Raw genomic sequence first — 20,107 nt, 5'->3', positions numbered from 1 at the left:
TTGTATCACTTTAGACTGCGGGCTATATGGATGCATTCATATAGATAGGTAATATGTAGCTTTCATCGGTCCGTTTCAGGAGACAATGGAGGAATGCGCCTTTGGGGGCAGGTTGCAGTGCCTGCCATGGCTGTAGAAGAAGAAGAGTTTGGATTTGATATCCCGCCTTTCACTCCCCTTCAGGAGTCTTAAAGCGGCTAACATTCTCCTTTCCCTTCCTCCCCCAAAACAAACACTCTGTGAGGTGAGTGGGGCTGAGAGACTTCAAAGAAGTGTGACTGGCCCAAGGTCACCCAGCAGCTGCATGTGGAGGAGCGGAGACGCGAACCCGGTTCCCCAGATTACGAGACTACCGCTCTTAACCACTACACCACACTGGCTCTCCACTGGCTGTAGAGAACATAACTAAATATTAAGCCCCCTGCAACATCTTTTTGCAGGCGAAGCAGCCGGAGTCTGATGCTTTGGACGTTAGCTGGAAGTGTCGGAATAAGTTTCACAAGATACTTTTTTCGGCCTGTCTGCAGTGACACTGCTTTTAGCAAACAAATATTGGCTCAGGACAGGAATGGTGCTTGTGGTGGGAAGGAACTGTCACCCCATCCCTCAGGTTGGACCGTTCAGTGGGCAGGGGTTTTCATGCACCTTCACCAAGCAACTACAGCTTCATTCACTTGCTTGAATTTCCTGCCCATATTTCTTCTGTACGCACTTAATTAACCAGTTTTGATCTGAAGGGAAAACCACTTCCTTACAGAACTGGGACAATTGAATTCCACCCCCACCAAATGAGCAAAGCCCATTCATCTCCATGAATGGATTCTGGACAACTTTTCCCTCCACCCAGGAAACCATAGGCATTAGTGGCACTTCCTCATCTACAGCAATCCTAGATCAGGATTGTAAAGGCAACCAATTTTAAGGCAAACATTTTTCCAGAAGGGTAACCAGGTTAGGCTGCTGTAGCAGAAAAATCAAAGTCTAGTGGCATCTTAAAGACTAACAAATTTAATATGGTATAAGATTTTTTCGATGGTAGGCTCCATAATAAAGCTAACGTAAGACTCCCTGTTAATTTTAACGTGCTGAGGGCGAAATAAAATGAGGTTGGGGGCCTTAAAACCCTTGCTCAATAGTCCAACACTATCCTATCTAACCTCCTGGGATTCCCACCAAAAACAGCCTCCTTTTCAAAGCCTATTTTTGCATCCATAATGATTAGAAATTTGCTGAGATTCCCAGGATGTTCAGTTATGTGTCCAATCCCAAACTCTCTGCTTCCAAGGTATGATCATGGAACCAGGGGATAAACATAGCTCTGTGTTTCACCATATGAATTTATTAAGAGGGGACAATAAGGATTCTCCCCAGTATTTATACAAAAAAGCAACTGAAATTGTCTAAACTTATATACACAAAGACAAGGAGGGGAAGCATATAGGATTGTCAACATTCTCCTGTTTGCAAAATTCAGCCTCTATATTCCTGAAGAGGAAAATAGTGGTATAGAATAAAGCTATTTGATAAATCAAGAGTACAAGATATTTACCTCTGTGCTAGCCAATCATATAAAACACTTATTATACAAACTGGTTGCCGCAGACCAGGCTGGCTCTTTTCCATGCTGAAACATAATGGACCTAATTAGAAAATTGTTGAATGTAATTATAACGATGTCTTGATCAGAAACTTTTAAAATTTGTTTTTGTATTTTTTAGATTGAGAATACATGTTATACATTGATAAACAGCTGTATTGTTGAAAATGAATAAAAACTACATATACATACATATATAAAAAAGAATATAGCTGTTTTCATAATGATTTCTGTAACTTTTTTAAACATACTGCTAAAATATCAAAAACCATGGCACTTCTGAGACACCTTGTAATGGGATGTGCTGCTTGTAAATGTAGCTTTGTTCAAGTATTTGACCATTAAAGAGAAAAAGATACACCCAGGCATTTATAAAACAAGACAAACAAAAGGGGGGGGGGAGTATTAGCAAAAACGTCACAGACGTCACAGGTGTGAGAAGTGGAAGTGTGGCTTGAAAGACTTGGAACGCCAAGGATCCCTGGAAAAGCTGGGATGGCAACCATGGGAACTCCAAACCAACTGGAAGGACACTCTTGAGATGCCTTGGAAACCGACTCAGGGGTCTGCCCTGGCGTATTTTCTCATCACAGCAATGCTCACTTCTGTAGAGCATGTACACAATTCAACGCACGCCACGTGGCAGCTTCCTTGGAACAGAGAGTGTTCTCCATGATCCCATCGGTGGGATTTTGCTCTTAGGGTTCCCCGTCTCACCCGCAGCAAGGCCCGCGGGATGCTCATAAGGCAGCGATGGCTTTGGCTGCCACCCTGCGTCCCAGAGGCAAGCTGAGATCCGTGATGGCCAGCACAATTCTTGGGCTAGACATGGTGGATGCTTTCACCAACTCCGACACCTGCCCAGAAGTAAAGAAGGGGAAAGAGGTCAAGGAAGACATGTCAGTGGCAAGTAGATGCTAGCAGAGTGAGCTCTGGGGTGTAGTGTAGGTTCCTCTTTGACGCAACCCATTTCCCTCCATGGCAAAGCAACAACTCAAGCGAGCTTGTGGCACTGGTCCAGATGCACTGCCTAGCCTGTGTCTCATACCGCGTGTAGGGGTGTTTATATTTATTTACTGCACTTGTAAATATTAGCAGACTTGGGCATGATTCATGGAATTGTAAGCTATAAATAGCTACAAAAGGTAAATAAAATTTTTTTATTGTCTTTCTGCCAAGGCATTCTGGGCAGTAAACAAATTTGAAATACAGGGGATAAGGAGAGTTACAAGAGAACAGCAGGCGTATCTCAGGCTACTGGAAGTTTGTTCAGGAGCTGATGACCTAAACTCCCTGGCCTGGGCTTCTTCCTTTCTGCTTTTCCTCAAGGCATGAAAAACTTTATTTGGCCTTCACACAACCCTCTTTTCCCAGAGTCTTTTGGATGCTGAGGAAGCTGGAAATTCCAGGGTGGTGAGGGAGTAGATTTCCCCATGAGATCTTTTTCCCTTTAAGAAGAGGTTGATATTGAGAATTTATACCTTCTGGCCTAGGCACTCCCAGCATAGGATTAACAGTAGCTGAGGAGATACTGGAACCTTACCTGTTATGCTCAAAGTGGAATAACAGGTAAAACAGAATAACAAGTACAGCAGAAGTTCAGCTTGAGTCTAAACCAGGAGCAGGAACTTGTGGTCTTCTGTTGATGGATTACAAGTCCCATCATCCCCAATTAGGCACGCTGGCTGGAGCTGATGGGAGGTGGAAGACCGCAGGTTCCTGAGCCCTGGTTTAAATACTAAAAGGATGCTTTTAAATATAATAATGACAACAGTTACTATTATTATTATGTTCCTTTCAACAATTGTTCCCTCTCAACTGTTTTTCTATACACATGATTTGGTTGGTTTTGAAAAGTCTGCAGGATTACATTCTACATCAACCCCAACATTCTGTAATGTGCAAACTCAATAAAGCTTTAAAAATATAGTTTTACATGCACACAACAGACACCATCAAAAGCTGGGGACCATTCCCACCTTCATATTTCTGCAAAACTCACATCTCTAGTGTTTCTGCAAAGAGGAAGGTATGTGCATATACAAGTCAGAGAAAGGGATCAATTATGTTCTCTCAACCGAAGACATGTGTTTAACGGTACATTTCTATGCAAGCAGTTAAGTTCCACTATGTTCAATGGGCTTTACACCAATTAATTGTACACAGGATTGCAGCTTAGGGTGACCCTCACTTACTCCTCTGTCATTGTCTCTGGAGCTGTCAATTCCTGCCAACAGACTCCCTCTAGTGTTTGCCTTTCCTAACAACAGAGAACCAGAGACTTGAACTCTTAGGATTCATATGGATCATCTGTACCAGCCTTCCTCCATCTGGTGCTCTCCAGATGTTCTATACTATGTCTCCCACCAGTCTCAGCCAACAATGCCAATGGTCAGGGAAGATGGGAGCTGCAGTCCAGCAACATCTGGAGGGCACCAAGTTGGAGAAGACTGGTCTACATGCATTGGGGAACTGCAAAGGGAAGATTTGCTTGTGCCTTTCTGGGCCAGGTCATATGATTGTTGGGTACTTAGAAGGCACCCCCCCCCACCTAGCTCATAGTAACTGGCATATAAGTGCATCGTCGCCACACACAAAACCCACCTGTTTTGTACACCACTGTTTAGCCACTTTGGAAGCAAACCCCCCTAACATTATGTGGCTCTCTATCTGTTAAATTAATCCAAAACTGAACTCTGAAGTGCAAAGAACCAACTAGGACCGAGATCCAGGTGACAGTTCTTTCCACACGGCTCAAGGGGCAAAAATAGGGCACCCAAAGGTATGGAGGTGGCTTCCCTTAATGATTCCTTACTTCCCAGGGGCCATGCTGAATTGTGACTGCTGAGTGAGCAAAACTGCAGGGAATGGGCCTTTACTCAGGTCACATGGAAGAAGTCTCCCTGCCACCCCCTATAAGCCAAAAGCTTTGCTAGAGAGCAGCAATGGACCAAGAGCCCAAAGAGAGACTACAGAAATCTTCAAGAGGAAATTGGGAGTCGCTCACCATGGTGAAGGGCATGAACTGGAGGATGCTGCCACGGCTTCCTTGCTCCAAGCAGTCTACGCACTCCTCCATGAACCACTGGACAAACTGTGTGTGTGTCCCGGCTGTCTTGGCTCCCAAGATGGAAGAAATCAGCAGGAAGAGATTGGCTGGGGAGCAGAAGAGGAAGGAACTAAGCATTGTCTCCTCTAAACCCCTATTTTGAGGCCTTTTCAGTTTTTTAAAATACAGTCATACTTTGGTTTTCAAACACCCTAGTTCTCAAACATTTTGGCTCCCCAACGATTGAAACCTGGAATGACTGTTCCGGTTTTCGAACATTCTTTTGGAAGCTGAACGTCCGATGGGGCTTCAGCGGCTTTCGATTGGCTGCAGAAGCCATGCTTTGGAAGTTGAATGCTTTGGAAGTCGAACGGACTTCCGGAATAGATTCCATTCGACTTCCAAGGTATGACTGTAATGTTAATAGTAATATTCACCATACATACATGCATCTATATCTATAGATAGAATTTCAAGTGCATCTTTTCTATGTTATCCTTACAAGAACCCCGCAAAGTGCTATTGTTGCAGTTATATCTCCAACAGGTTATCGTTTGGCAGCCTCAAGATCCCAGATTCAGTTTATGCCAACATCAGTAGCCGCACACCGGCAGGCTGTGTCTTGCCCAAGGCCACCAAGCAGGGAGTTCATGGTACTGGAGAGATTTAACATAGTGCTGCCTGACAGTGGAACAGACTGCCTCAGGAGGGGATAGGTTCCGCTGCTTTGATTTAAGTGAAGTCTAGATGACCACCTGGCAGGGATGTCGTTGTTTTATTCTACACTGCAGATCGTGCATTGATAAAGGAAGGGTTGGATTAGATGACTTCAAAGACCCCTTCCGCCTCTATCATTCCATGAAACCTTCAAAAGCAGGTTTCACAGCTGAACCCCTTGTGATCATCAAACAAAGCCCCACATAAACTGAGCTACATTTCAACCAGGCCAGCTGGGTGCCCAGCCTGCTTCTATAACTTTCCCCTCCGCTTAGCTAGGACTGAAGAGACTTACCTAGAACTCTGTTGAGAGGATCTCTCATGCTGACTGTGTGCAGCTGCGAGGCAGACAGCGAAGTGCTCATTGTGCGGTCTGCTGAAAGTAGAGAAAATACCAGAGTTTGGTGACTACTTGCATCCCAAACAGGAAATGCCTTTGAATTGGACCTTCCTTCCCTTTTTTAATGGTTGCCTGAGGGGACTGGGATGACAAGATGGCAGCAGCAGCAGCAGGTTTCTGGCAAGTCACTTTGATCATGTTGGATCGCCATCCTAATGTTCAAAAACATTACACTAAACTAACAACACGACAGTTTAGTATTTCCAAGTGTTACCTCCACAAGGCCTCAAGCCATTTTCTCTCGGGCAATAGCCCCCCATCGGCAATATGGGGATAACAGCACTGATCTACCATGCATGACTACTGGAAGGATTACAACACAGTAATGTAAGTGAAAGAATTTGGGCGTATGAAAGCAGTCTGTCAGGGGTGGGGAAGCTCCAGCCTACAGGCATAATTAGGCTTTGCCAGCCCACTGCCCCCAATTTGTTCTGTGAGGCCGTTTTGGACAAGCCCTGTGCACCTGCCCTATGCCTGATGTAATATATGATGTCAGGTATGGGATGCATAAAGACCTGGCTCAAGCCAAATGGGGGTTTGCAACATTGGCGATCAGCTGATTGGTGGCACCAGCAAAGCACTGCGCACAGGGCTTTGCAACATTCAAGAATCAGCTGATCATCGAGTCCTGTGAAGAGTTTGTCAAGATCCAGCAAGATCATCTGGTCTTCCAGAGCAGTTTGCAAGGGGATTCCCAAGATCCGACGCTCAGTTAATCACTGGCACTTTGAAGGCTGTCCCTCTGCCAGCACATTGATTTCAAACCATGTGAGCAAATAAGGGTCACTTGATGTCATTGTGTGATGTCAGGTGAATGACAGGTGGTGGCCCTGCCCACTTGTCAAATTTGGCCCTGGCTGTTGGTAGAAAGAGGGAGAATGATCTGGTCTGCTAGTTATAACCAGTTCCCCACCCCTGCACTATATAAATGTAAAGATTTAACTTCATCTTACCACATTGCATGTTAGAACACTAAAGAATGAACAAGGTGCGATTGAGCACCTGTTGCAAATATCCCAAGAGGACTAAAAACTTCTTCTTTTTTTAAGAAGAAATGAACACAGAGATTGCTCAACTGTTAAATCCAGTGCCAATTGTGCACAGATCTGTTCTATGTGGCATAACTGAGGAATGTACAGATAGGTTACAAAATCAACTGCACCACCAAGTGTTTAAAAGCTAAGCAGTCCAGCCTTGGATGGTGGGTTTCACAGACCTTCTCTATCCATTTCCACAATTCTGCCTTGGAATTGCCCTGAGAGTGGAATCAGATGCAATGATGCTGCAAGAAAGGAAGTTAAATTCCAACACTCCCTCTGAATCATAGCTGGATCAAGGATAGAGGCTTGGTTGTAAATAATCTCGTATGCAAATCAGAGAGGAAACATGGGTGTGCCAAATCACTGCTATGACAGGAGGAATTAGGGAGAGAAAACTCCCCAATTGCATTGTTATGTAGACAAAAGTAAAACCACAACAAAGGATAATGAAATAAAGGGAAATCACGGGCCTTGAGAGCAATGGAAATATACAAAAACAAGATCTCTGAATCACCGGGCAAGAATCCAAGGCGATGAGCAGTGATGTTCTCCATATCCATAAACAAGAGGTCACCAGTTTCCCCTACTGACAAAAGTTACTGATCATTTGATCTCCTGGTTCTCATCTGTGAGCTGATAACTGGAGCTGCATAGGAAAGTGGCCTTTCTCTTTGCATGTGGCTCTTGGTCCCCCAGAACACAGAAAGCCCAAGTGGGATTTGTGGCGTGAAGCACCTTTTACTAGCTTTGACAGCTCCTCCTGGACACAGCCCACCCAGGTCTCAGTTCTTTCTAAGTAGTTTTTAGTTTTAAAAAAATATTTAGTTTTTCAGTTTAAAGTTTTACAGTCCAGCAACCAACATAAAAACAAGATTCCAAAGAAACTCCTGAACTTCCTTCCTCCCCTTTGTGGGTCCTTGTGTTAACCATTTCCTCCTGCATCTTTTATAATAACCCAAACCTTTTACATCTCCATTATATCCAAAACTCAAGTGCTATTCCAATCCTACTAATGATTTTAGCTGCTTACACAATGGTTTTTAAGATAAATTATACATTTCCCCCATTCCTTATTGAAATTTTGGTCTTCCTGATTTCTGATTTCTTCAGGTCATTTTTGCCATTTCAACATAATCCATCAATTTAACCTGCCATTCTTCTCTGGTAGGGACTTTTGTCTTCTTTCCATCTAGTAGTTTTTGGTTTCTAGTTCCTGCGCCATGTCTTCCTTCATATCAAGAGATTCTTCCATCCGAGTTGGATGCCTACGCTGAGCCAGACTCCGTTTTGGACACTTCCACTGCCGACAGTGTTCTGCGCTGTACTGCTTAACTTTTAAAAAGTCAGCAAGGTAGGAAACTTTACCTTTACTTGCTCCTGGTAGTATACCCTCCCGGGGGCACAGTTACAAATCAAAATGATGTGTAGAAGCCTCCAATAAGGGCCAGAATTGCTAGATAGCTGAGGAGCTGCATTGGCACGTGACCTACATTGAGCTCTGACACCTCCACCCATTCCAAACAGCACACCTAAATTTTCCCTGAAGCAAACAAAGTAACCCCCACATTCATTCCCTGTGGCTTATACCTATTTACTTATTATCTTGGAGGAAGCACAGTTCACAATAAATAACTTTTTTTTAAAAAAAGCAAAATATTAAATGTTTTAAATAGATCCATCTAATCTGAATCCTCCTAGATGGAGAGAAGGTGTTGTTTTGACGTGATTAAAAGGAGAGAGAGAGAGAGAGGAAGTGGAATGAGCTTTAGTCAGGTTTAGAATGGATTCAAGATTGGCCAGTCTTTTCCAGGGAGCCTGTTTGGACTCATATTAATTCCAGGAAAAGCTTTCTCACCATGATTCCACTTACTGGGGCTAGACAGGATGCTGGTGTCTTCCTCATTGGAGCTGAGCAGGCGCATCAGTTTGGAAGGCTGGGTATCATCCAACGGGAAGAGACTGGTGTAATCCTGGAAGAGGAACCGAAAGGACAGAAAAGAGTCCATCATGGTTACTGATATACACAACCATGAATAAGGCAGGCAGTCTGGTCCTGATTTTGTCATTCATGTATGGACTTGTACTGTCTCACCTTTGCCTCTCTCAAAAAAAAGGATGATTCACATACTCCATTTCTCATCAACATATTTAAAAGAAGGAAGTAGAGGTGCCAGAGCGCCATTGTAGTGTGATGCCTGAGACTGAGCTGCGACCCACAAGCCCCCAATTCAAACTCCAGTTCTAACCTACCTCACAGGGCTGAGCTACTCCACAATGGATGTGACACACTGCAGAAATGAAATGCTATCCCTCCTGTTTGTAAAATGTCTGTTCCATTTGCAAATGTGACTAGCTGCTTTTGCACACTGATCTCACGGAAACAGGAATAATAATAATAATAGTAGTAATAATTTAATTAATTTATACTCCACCCATCTGGCTGGGTTTCCCCAGCCACTCTGGGCGGCTCCCAATAGAATAATAATAATAATAATAAAGCGATAAAACATCAAACATTAAAAACTTCCCTAAACAGGATTGCCTTCAGATGTCTTCTAAAAGTCAGATAGTTGTTTATTTCCTTGACATCTGATGGGAGGGCATTCCACAGGTCGGGTGCCACCACCGACAAGGCCCTCTGCCTGGTTCCCTGTAGCTTCATTTCTCGCAGTGAGGGAACCACCAGAAGGCCCTCGGAGCTGGACCTCAGTGTCTGGGCTGAAGGGTGGGGGTGGAGATGCTCCTTCAGGTATACTGGGCCAAGGCTGTTTAGGGCTTTAAAGGTCAGCACCAACACTTTGTGCTCAGAAATGTGCTGGGAGCCAATGTAGGTCTCTCAGGACTGGTGTCATATGGTCTCGGCAGCCATTCCCAGTCACCAGCCTGGAAGGTTGCTTTGTACAAAGGTCAGACTGTCGGTCCGCCTAGCAGAGTATTTTCTACCCAGACTTGCCATGTCTCTCCAAGGATTCAGGCAGAAGTCTTTCGCAGCCCAACCAGCAGATGCTGAAGACTGAAATTGGGGCCTCCTGTAACCCAAGTATATACTCTTACTGAACTATGTTTTTTCCTCCTTCACTGGATCAGCTGAAGAAGCATCCAGGGAGCGAGCGAGGGATAGAATGAGAAAAAAAAGACTTTCCTGTTCCCCTGTGCGCCACACCTCTTGTTTTCATACAGAACTTTTTTTCTCTGTGTGTGCTCACTTAATAATGATTGTTTTTGGAATTTCTGACACTGCAGAGCCACGTTATCTGATGCATGGACTCTGGTGAAGTTCCCAAGAGCAGGCATAGGCAAACTCGGCCCTCCAGATGTTTAGGGACTACAACTCCCATCATCCCTAGCTAACAGGACCAGTGGTCAGGGATGATGGGAGTTGTAGTCCCAAAACATCTGGAGGGCCAAGTTTGCCTATGCCTGCCCAAGAGCTTAGCGAACATAGGGAGTCACTTTGGTATCAATAAAAAGTTTCATATCTCAGGGGTCTGCATATATATTTTTTAATGCAAGCAAGTAAGGAAAACTGAAGTCCGAAATTGTTTCAGATAGGGTTGCATGCAGTCCAAGATGCTACACAATATCAGAGGGGCGGGGAAGATAGCTAAGCACAATCAGATCATCTTATTGAAGGATTGACAAATTCATGAAGGACACGTCTATAAGCAGCTATTAGTCATGGTAGCGACAAAGAACCTCAATACCAGTTCAATTTTGGGAACATAAATTAAGGGAAGGTTGTCACTTCCATGCCCTGTTTCTGAGCCTCTCGGAGGCAACTGACTGGCTGTTCCTGGAAACGAAACGCTAGTTGATTTGAATCCTTGGTCTGATCCAACAAGGTGTTGCTGGTTTCTAATGTTCTTAGAGGTCAAGAAAAGACAATTCCTTTGCTACAATCTCAAAGCTTACAATTTAAAACTGCGGTTAATTTTTTAAAATGAAAAATCATAATTAAATTTTACAACTGAAAATTGTACAAGTTTGCATTTTTGCACGATTCTCCTTCCCCCATTCATTCCTCTCGCCTCTTCAAATCCAGCCACTCCCATTGCACTTATCAATCCACTGCGGCCTGTTTTCCTTTTCCCAACATCCTTGTGGGAACAGCAGTTTACCTCTATATCTTCTCGGTGCCTCTTGCGCTGCCAAGCCGAAGTCTGTCCCTTGTTGTGGGAGGAGTAAGAGCTGGAGGCACACCACACAGACAGCCTAATGGAAAAAGAATCGCACATCAGCTCCAAAGAAGGACAAGTGATTTTTTATTTATTTATTGCTTTTTCCTACATGGTTTTCATGAACCATGACATTCTCATACCGTATATGGAGTACAGGGAAACTAGCATCATATTTGGAGGAGATCAGTAATCAGAGAATGTCTCCTTAAGTTTACATCAATAAATGCATTCTTCCACTCCCACCCCACTCCCTGGACCCCATCATCCCTGGTACCCCAGCACACAAGATGTCACGCTAAGCTTGGAAAGCGGCCTCAACGGGGGGAAACAACATATTGCTGGGGCAATATGAGAAAAGCCGAGCTTGTGGTTTAATGGAGTGAACCCTAGAAGCTTGCATTTGGGTTGTGAAACTATGCCATTTTTACTGCCTTGATGCATAAAAATATGTTTCTTGTTAGTGTTTGTGGGAATTAAGCTTTGAAGTTCTAGGAGGGCCTTGGAGATGGGCTGGAAGGACTCCCATGTTTCTTTCCCAAAGCTTGCCTCTAACAGCGTTTTCAATTTGTGGTCATTTTTCAACTTCCCATGTCTTATTGCTTCTAGCTTTCAGCTATCATTATTTCATATGTTTTAAAGCACTCAGCAAAATGTTTTCACAAGAAAGAAAGAAAGAAAGAAAGAAAGAAAGAAAGAGGAAGGAAGGAAGGAAGGAAGGAAGGAAGGAAGGAAGGAAGGAAGGACTCTAGTTTTCATGGATTGAAAGGGTACAGGGCAATAATAGTAATTTATAATTATTTATACCCCGCCCATCTGGCTGGTACGCGGGTGGTGCTGTGGGTTAAACCATAGAGCCTAGGACTTGCCGATCAGAAGGTTGGCGGTTCAAATCCCCGTGACGGGGTGAGCTCCCGTTGCTCGGTCCCAGCTCCTGCCCACCTAGCAGTTCGAAAGCACATCAAAGTGCAAGTAGATAAATTGGTACCGCTCTGGCGGGAAGGTAAACGGCGTTTCCGTGCGCTGCTCTGGTTCGCCAGAAGCAGCTTAGTCATGCTGGCCACATGACCCGGAAGCTGTACGCTGGCTCCCTCGGCCAATAAAGCGAGATGAGCGCCGCAACCCCAGAGTCGGCCATGACTGGACCTAATAGTCTGGAGTCCCTATACCTTTACCATCTGGCTGGGTTTTCCCAGCCACTCTGGGCGGCTCTCAAACGAATATTAAAAACTTCCCTGCCTTCAGATGTCTTTTAAAAGTAAGATAGTTGCTTATTTCGATGAAATCTGATGGGAGGACATTCCACAGTGCGGGCGCCACTGCTGAGAAGGCCCTCTGCCTGGTTCCCTGTAACCTCACTGGTACCTGGTAACTACGGAATGCAGGATTCCCAGGAAGCTGGAGACAGAGCTTCTGCACTCAATATTTTTCCCTTTCTCATGGCAACCAGAAACTGAATAAACTGTGCAAAAAAAATGGCACCAGTGTCCTTAACATCACATCATATTTTGTGGATTTCATACCAGCACAGAACTGGGGCTCATTAACACCTGTCTGCTCATCTCTTACTTGGCAAGAGCCTTGCCCGGAGGGTCCATCAGCATATGCCACTTGGAGGAGTCTGTGAGCAGATTGGGCAGGATGTGTCCCAGGAGGGTGAGCGTCAGCTGCTGCATGTCCAGGCAGAAAATGGAGTAGAGCAATTCCACAGCCCGCATTGCGTGCTCTTTCCGTGTCTCTTTCAGCAGCTCCTGGGAGGGAAGAGAGGACAACAGAAAGTCACAAGAGCAGAGGGGCAACGAGCAGCGACATTCACTCCTCGCTTAATGCCATGAGTGCCGAACTACTCTGGGAGCCTATGGCAGCCTAGGGCCGCGGACAAAACTCACACAGACTCTCTCTCTCGCCCATGCTTTGTCAGTGGTCAGAAACAGCCCCATAGAAAAGCACCGTGCAGCTAAACGCAGAAGAAGAAACATTCCTCTTGCAGTATCCCCAACAGAAAGAAGTGGAGGGGGCAGGTAGAGAGAGAGAGGCATAATTTTGACCCACATAAGCCCACCTCTCAGATGGTTAGGAGCAGAGAATATACTCAGGAGGCATTCAGTCCACTACATGCAGCTACAAATACCCCCAGGACTGTCTGTCATGGTGCTGAAGCTTTGGAAACTGTCTGCTCTGCAGTTCCACCTGAGTCCATCACTGCGGACATTTAGTCTCTGTCTCCATGGTTCAGCCTGGACACTGAGGTCCAGTTCCGAGGCCCTTCTGGAAGTTCCCTCATTGCAAAATGTGAAGCCACAGGGAACCAGGCAGAGGGCCTTCTCGGTAGTGGCACCTGCCCTATGGAACGCCCTCCCATCAGATGTTCTGAAGACATCTGAACACAGCCCTGTATTGGGAAGTTTTTAATGTTTGATGTTCCTCTTTGCTTTTTTATATTCTGTTGGAAGCTGCCCACAGTGTCTGGGGCAACCCAGTCATATGGGTGGGGTGTAAGTAAATAATAATAATAATAATAATAATAATAATAATAATAATAATAGGCAATATAACGGGGGGGGGGGAGAGAGTGAGCTTAGAATTATGTGACTTGACTATTCCTAATTAGCTCACAAGTCTTTCTCAAATATGCATATAGGAAGGTATGCAGCTGAGGCCAGGCATCAAGAGACTGCAATTCCGAGTATCCTCATCTAGGCTGAATGTAGCTGCTAATGAGCTACGGTAAGGCCAAGAATGCAAATCATGGCGTCATCGTGAGAATCCCTTGGGTGACTTAGAGGCAAGCCACTCTCTCTCTGCTTCAGTCTTGCCTCACCCAACTGGGAATGCAGAAAGAAAACTTTTCTGCCTCGTAGGAGAGTGGGTGAGGGTTTTCAGAACAAATTCAGAGCCTTTTGACCACTTAGGTAAAGCAACTTGTTTTATGAAAAGCAAAGGTATTCCACTTATTTATTAAGCATTTACAACCCGCATCTTCTGCTAAAGCAGGGCACCCACAACAATGTCAGGAAAACCATTTACAACGTAATGCCTCCAATAGGTGAAGTATTTTTTCTAGCTGTTGGAAAAGTACAGTACTCTCGCGTGCCCCGTACCTTGACAAGGTTGTTGCAGAACCAGTAGACTCCACCCATGTGCAGAAGGGTGTCGAAGATGTGGATGGAGCGGCTGTCCACCCAGCCTTTCTCCAGCACCTTGGAGAAGACGCCCATCAGCACCTCTTTGATTGGCTTCTTGGCAGGAAGGAAGTTCCAGTAGGGCATAGTGACGACTCCTGTGGCTGAGAACTTGATATTTGCAGCTGTCTGCTGCAGGACATCAGCACACATGTGCTCAAGGATGGAACTCATGATCACCACTCTGGACGGGGGGCAGGGGAGAGAAAAAAGGGTAAAGTATGACCACCCTAAACCTGCATCCTTATCAAGGCTTCTTCGGCAGCTCCAAGTTGCTGATGCCCCCAAATTCCAAACAACGCCAACTAAAGGCATCTGGTTGAGGCTCTAAGGAGACAACAGCCTACAAAATGTGCTGAAGCAGTATTTGACCAGAGCTTAATATTTGCAAAATGACCCTTCACAGCAGCAGTGATTGGGGAATAACAGAATTATCTTAGCGCTGCTGTGTAGATCTAACACTCGCACTGGGACAGGAAACCATTGTCTCCATTCAGACCCAGATGAATGAGTGGCAATTCAGCAGCTTCACATTGCAGGTTCCCTCTGATGTTGTTTTTGTCCCAGGATGGCCACCTTAAGAACAGCGGCAGTGCAGCCTGGTAGCCAGAGTAGCCCAACGTGGCTGATCAACTGCTCACTGTCCGTACTGCCTGTGGAGCCACAGAATCACAGAATGGTAGAGTCGGAGGGGACCCTGAGGATCATCTAGTCCAAACCCCTGCAATGCAGGAATATGCAGCTGTTCCATAAGGGGATCAAACCTGCAACCTTGGCGTTATCAGCACTACGCTTTAACCAAAGAGTATTAGAACTTTTTTTTTCATGCAGCAAAAAGCCTGGGCCACCTCCCAGTTACATCTGATCTTTCAGGATGCTTAATTCAGTTTTTTTTTTTTTATGAGACACAATGATATCAGCATGGAAATCATACAAAAAAGCAGAAAACGCACCAGGGGCACAAAGCAGAATACAAGCAGGTTAACCTGCCCTGCAGATGCAGCCTTTACCCCACATTTTAAACCCTTAGCTTAACACCCTGTTTTCTGCAACCCAGACTCTTACTTGCCTCTCACTGTAGAACTGCAGGGTGTTTTCAGCATACAGGGGAGTTGCCAGCTGCCGGATCATCTGCAATGACTTCTCTCTCTCGTCCAAGCCCAGCATACGGACGTGAGCTACGAGCCAGGCCACAGCGCACACGGCCATGCTGCACACCTTCCCCTTGATGTTGTCTGTGATTTTCTGGGGAAGGGAGGAGGAGGAGGAGGAGGAGGGAAAGTGAGGCAAAAAGGCAGCTGTTGAGACTCTAGATTTTACTCTAGATTTACTTTTCATTCATTGAGGGATGGTTTGGATACCAAACATACTGCAACTGCAGCAGTAGTTCAAAGATCACCTCCAACTCTCAATTCTATGCATCCCATATGTACCAACGCAAGAGAAAGAACAAGCCTAAAGCACCAAATCATCAGGATTGTGCAGTGAGTTTGTTGCTACAGTTTTCTCTTTTCAGAGAGGTTTTCTATAAAGGGAGAAACACGCAGCTTCCCTGTTGCATGGTACAGCCCAGAATGTTTTTGCACCATTCCCGATTCGGATTTTTGCTTCTGAATGGTGGTGGGCTTTTAAAAGGTGAATAGCAACACATCTCCTTTGTATACAAGGCTCACTAGAAAAGCCTGCTCTTTGTCATTACCTGGACGGACTCAAAGGTGAGAACCCCGTTCTCCCAAGCGTTCAGGATCTCCAAGATAGCAGCAGAGATGCTCAGACATGCTTCTTGCCATTTCATCTGCCTGCTCAGATGCAAAGATATACAGGGAGGGAAAGAATTAAGGGGAAAACTGGTCAGAAATATAGGAGATCATTAGCCATTCCCTCCCCCCATTCCAAACCTGCCTCCTCTTCTCTTGAAAGTGTATTAGCGATACCTGCTAAAAGCTCAAAAGCGAGGGCTGAGCAAAGATTTCTAAGTGGCAGAGGGCTGAGCGCCAGTCTCTCCCTCCCCCAGTAAACAGAATTATGCACCATTTGCAGGTTTTGTTGGCACCAGACTTAAATGTTGGTGAAACCATGTATACAGGATAAGGAAGGAGGCAGGAGCAGCAAAGGATGCACAGAAAGCCCACATCTTAACTATTGAGACTGCCTGCTCTGTGTTCAACTATGAGGACTAGAAACCTGCTTTAAGAAATCAAAGGCCAAGAGGTTTAGGAATCCACTCTACGGCATGTACAGAGAAAACAATGAACAGCCCTGCAGCATGAAGAAAGCGACTGGCGCTCAGGAGAGAAGGGAACCTTCAGCTCGCTATTTTCAGGACACCAATTCCTCAGCAAAGCTATTCTAGCATAGTTACTTACACCAACTTCATTTCTGACGAATTGTTGAGCAAAGCAACTAGAGACTCCACCTTGGTGGAATCGGGCCGGAAGCAAGGGTGGTCAGGGTTGAGGATCTTCCCTTCCTCTGGCATGCAGGTCTGCATCCAGGTCTCAAAGAAAGGCACTTCCCCAGGTGGACCAGCTTCAGAAAGGATCACCTGAAAGAGAGAAGGCCAAAGGGGTTGGGCAGGGTAGAGACATCATGAAGCCCTCGACCACAGCAACAGCGCCACCTAGTGAGTGAGAGGTTAGGGACAACACATGCAGGGCATGAACATGGGACCTGGTTTCCCGTGCCTGGCTGGAATAAGCTCTCACTGTCAGGATTCTGGCCACCCAATTTGTTTATTTATGGCATTTTCATGGCACCCTGTTGCCAAGTTCTCAGGGTGGCTTACGACAAAACTCAAATCAAATTAAAAATATTCCTCACAGGTGGAGGGGAGAAGAGAGTGGAAAGCTCAGAAGGTACACTGCACATGTGCAGAGAAGAACCCCCTTTTACTTACATCTCTGTGCCTATGCAGAGAACCTCTCCTCTACCGTTACCTCTCCCTTGCCCCCGTATTGCACAGCGCAGAGAAGACCCTACCTCAGAGCCGTAGGTCTGGGCGACATGGCACAGCATGAGGAAGGAAATGTCGAAGAGAAGCGCTCTGACTGACGCCGCTTTGGCTAGAGAAGTGGGAGGAAACCCACAATGATAAGTTCACACAACAACAACAACAACAGATCTATCAGTAATTTATTATGACCATTAACGACATCTGGTGCATAAGAAGTGCTCTGCAACTACATTCTCGTTCGTTGTACTGACACAAGAGGAGTTCTCTCGCTCTGTGTTTTTTCATTTTTTTCTATTCCTGAGTCCTTACGTCCTACATTGATCACTGACAGCCTCTGATGGGGCGCTTCTGGCAGTCCCTCATCCCATATGCCTTCGCTGCGCCTTTAGCCTGGGGCTGGCCCTGCCCTGTGGAACTCCTTGCCAAGAGAAGTCCGGCCAGGCTCGACCCTGCTTTCTTTTAGACATCTTTTGAAAACAGTCCTGTTGCCTGGGCTTTTGGTACATGCATCTTCTCTGCCTTTCCTCTAAACATGCATATATAAATGACACCCCCCCAAAAAAACCATGGATCGATCTATTTATTTAAAAAGGACCCCCTGGATGGGTAAGTCCAGTCAAATTCGACTATGGGGTTGCGGTGCTCATCTCGCTTTCAGGCCGAGGAAGCCAGTGTTTGTCCACAGACAGCTTTACAGGTCATGTGGCCAGCAGGACTAAACTGCTTCTGGCGCAATGGAACACCGTGACGGAAACCAGAGCGCATGGAAACGCTGTTTACCTTCCCACCGCAGCAATACCTATTTATCTACTTGCACAGGTGTGCTTTCGAACTGCTAGGTTCGCAGGAGCTGGGACAGAGCAACAAGAACTCACCTCGTTGCAGGGATTCGAACCGCCAACCTTCTGATCGGCAAGCCCTAGAGGCTCAGTGGTTTAGACCACAGCGCCACCTGCATCCCTAGCTATTTATTGGCCTTCTAGTAATCATAGAAAGCAGCAAGAACAGAGCAATGGACATCCTTAATGAAAATCAGACTCAGGCCCCTCTTTCCAGCTCCTCACTTTTTATCAAACCCTTTTGAGGGTGTGACCAAGATTAACAGTTTCAAAGCACTCCAAACATCTTGAAAAATGAACAAGCAGGAAACAAAAACTGCCAATGGCTAAAGAGAGCTCCCTTTCCCATCAGTCCAGTGGAAGGTCAGAGGGTCTTTTGTGCATTTAATCACATGCAAAACGCATTCAGAATCCTTATCTTGGGTTAAGTGGGATTCACACACATCACTCCATCCAAAGGACTTGAGCTGTATGGGCGCTCAGAGGACTGTGGGGAGGAAAGGAAGGGGAGAGGAGAGGGAGGGCAAGCTCACAGCTGCAAGTTAACCCTTCCCCTCCCAGGGCCGAGGTCCCCCACCAAGCAGCACAAAGTGACTATTCTCAGGGGTGGTGGGGAAACGGGAGGATGCACGTGGTAGCCCAAAAGACAAAGAGACCCCAGTCATAACTTGAATGCCCCCCTTGTTGCATCAGGAATGCTGCGCTGGCACTGCCTACGCTGCCAGGCACCATGGCTCACTTTCAACTCTTCCCCACCCCCTCCAGACTTTTCAGTTAACACGCAAAAAAATCTAGAGCCTCAGGAAGGAGCTGCAGTAACATCAGACTGAAAAGAAAAGAAATAAAGCAAGACAACAGGGACTTACAGCCTTCTCCGCTGATGTGCTTGGTAAGTTCATTAAGCCTAAAATGAGAGGTGAAGGAACAGAAAAGGGCAAAAAATGAGCTAAGGCTGCATTTCTTTTGTAAGGGACCAAACCAAGTATCGTAACTGCCCCCACGTATTTATTATTTGCTTTCTAAAATGTTGATCACCTTGCTGTGTGAAACACAATGCGAACTTAAAAAGTAGGTCACAATCATTCCCACTGGCAAGACTAAATGCACATCTCAAGTGGGACTTGAATTTGGGTGCTGCCCCATCCTTTCTTCTTTTTACCAATCTAATCAAGGTGAAACCTTCTTAGCCATTCCCCACCTCTAATTCTTCTCCTCTTAGGCTGTGCACACACTATACATTTAATTGACATTTCTTCTCACAAAGAATCCTGGGAACTAAAGTTTGTAAAGGGTGCTGGGAACTGTAGCTCTGCTGTGGGTAAGCTACAGTTCCCATATTGGGGGGGGGGAGGCTTGCTTTAGATACGCTCTGAGAATACAGTGGTATCTCGGGTTAAGAACTTAATTAATTCTGGAGGTCCGTTCTTAACCTGAAACTGTTCTTAACCTGAGGTACCACTTTAGCTAATGGGGCCTCCCGCTGCCGCCGTGCTGCCACTGCGCGATTTCTGTTCTCATCCTGAGGTAAAGTTCTTACCCCGAGGTACTATTTCTGGGTTAGTGGAGTCTGTAACCTGAAGCGTCTGTAACCTGAGGTACCACTGTATACAGTGTGGATGCAGCCTTAGTCTGCCTTTACTCTTTTGGAAAAGATTCAGGCCTTTCCCACCCAGATGTGGCTCATCTAGCAAGCCAAGTTCCCATAATGCAAACATTTTGACATTCTGGCAGGGCTTTTTTTCTAGATAAAAGAGGTGCCGGAACTTGTTTAGGAGGAGCGCCCAAGTTGTTGAGCTTTTGTTAGGGGTGGGATCGCCTAAGAAAGGTTCTCTTCTTCGCCCATTGGCCTCACCACCAGTTCCGGAGCCTTATGCCACCACCCTCTGCCACACAGATGTGCCGCCCACAGCCTCTGCCACACACTACCGTGCCACAATGCTACAGAGCTGCCGGAACACGCCAGATAGGTGACAGAACCCACCACCTCAGACACACTCAGTTCCGGTGAGTTCTGGCTGAAAGAAAGCCCTGCTTTCTGGTATGGCACAGCCTTTCACTTTCAACCTCACATAGGATGCCGAATTACATACTCGGTATCATATTCCTCACTTGTGTGGACTACACATGGCCACAGCAGCTATACTGCAGCGCTAGA

At 45.8% G+C, this 20,107-nt stretch overlaps 1 protein-coding gene across 5 annotated transcripts in view; it reads right to left on the bottom strand.

Moving 5' to 3' along the window:
* Positions 1-2,205: 2,205 nt before the first annotated feature.
* The window catches only part of MED24 (mediator complex subunit 24), a 48,906-nt gene continuing 31,004 nt past the window's right edge, over positions 2,206-20,107 (bottom strand). For 3 of the 5 annotated variants that reach the window (XM_053360761.1, XM_053360764.1, XM_053360762.1), the window contains 12 exons: positions 18,819-18,856; positions 17,140-17,222; positions 16,527-16,705; positions 15,860-15,959; positions 15,230-15,405; positions 14,080-14,344; positions 12,548-12,729; positions 10,922-11,015; positions 8,659-8,773; positions 5,659-5,739; positions 4,605-4,753; positions 2,206-2,454 (listed from right to left, as the gene is read on the bottom strand). In XM_053360761.1, the coding sequence (XP_053216736.1) occupies positions 2,338-2,454; positions 4,605-4,753; positions 5,659-5,739; positions 8,659-8,773; positions 10,922-11,015; positions 12,548-12,729; positions 14,080-14,344; positions 15,230-15,405; positions 15,860-15,959; positions 16,527-16,705; positions 17,140-17,222; positions 18,819-18,856 (1,579 nt within the window). In that variant the 3' untranslated portion in view covers positions 2,206-2,337. The remainder of the gene's footprint in view (positions 2,455-4,604; positions 4,754-5,658; positions 5,740-8,658; positions 8,774-10,921; positions 11,016-12,547; positions 12,730-14,079; positions 14,345-15,229; positions 15,406-15,859; positions 15,960-16,526; positions 16,706-17,139; positions 17,223-18,818; positions 18,857-20,107) is intronic. The other 2 variants (XM_053360763.1, XM_053360765.1) reach the window with 1 other exon arrangement.

Source organism: Podarcis raffonei, chromosome 13 (assembly GCF_027172205.1).
Source record: "Podarcis raffonei isolate rPodRaf1 chromosome 13, rPodRaf1.pri, whole genome shotgun sequence".
In the NCBI taxonomy this organism is placed as follows: domain Eukaryota; kingdom Metazoa; phylum Chordata; class Lepidosauria; order Squamata; family Lacertidae; genus Podarcis; species Podarcis raffonei.
The sequence above is the reverse complement of the archived record's forward strand: the minus strand, read 5'-3'. Positions and strand labels throughout refer to the sequence as shown.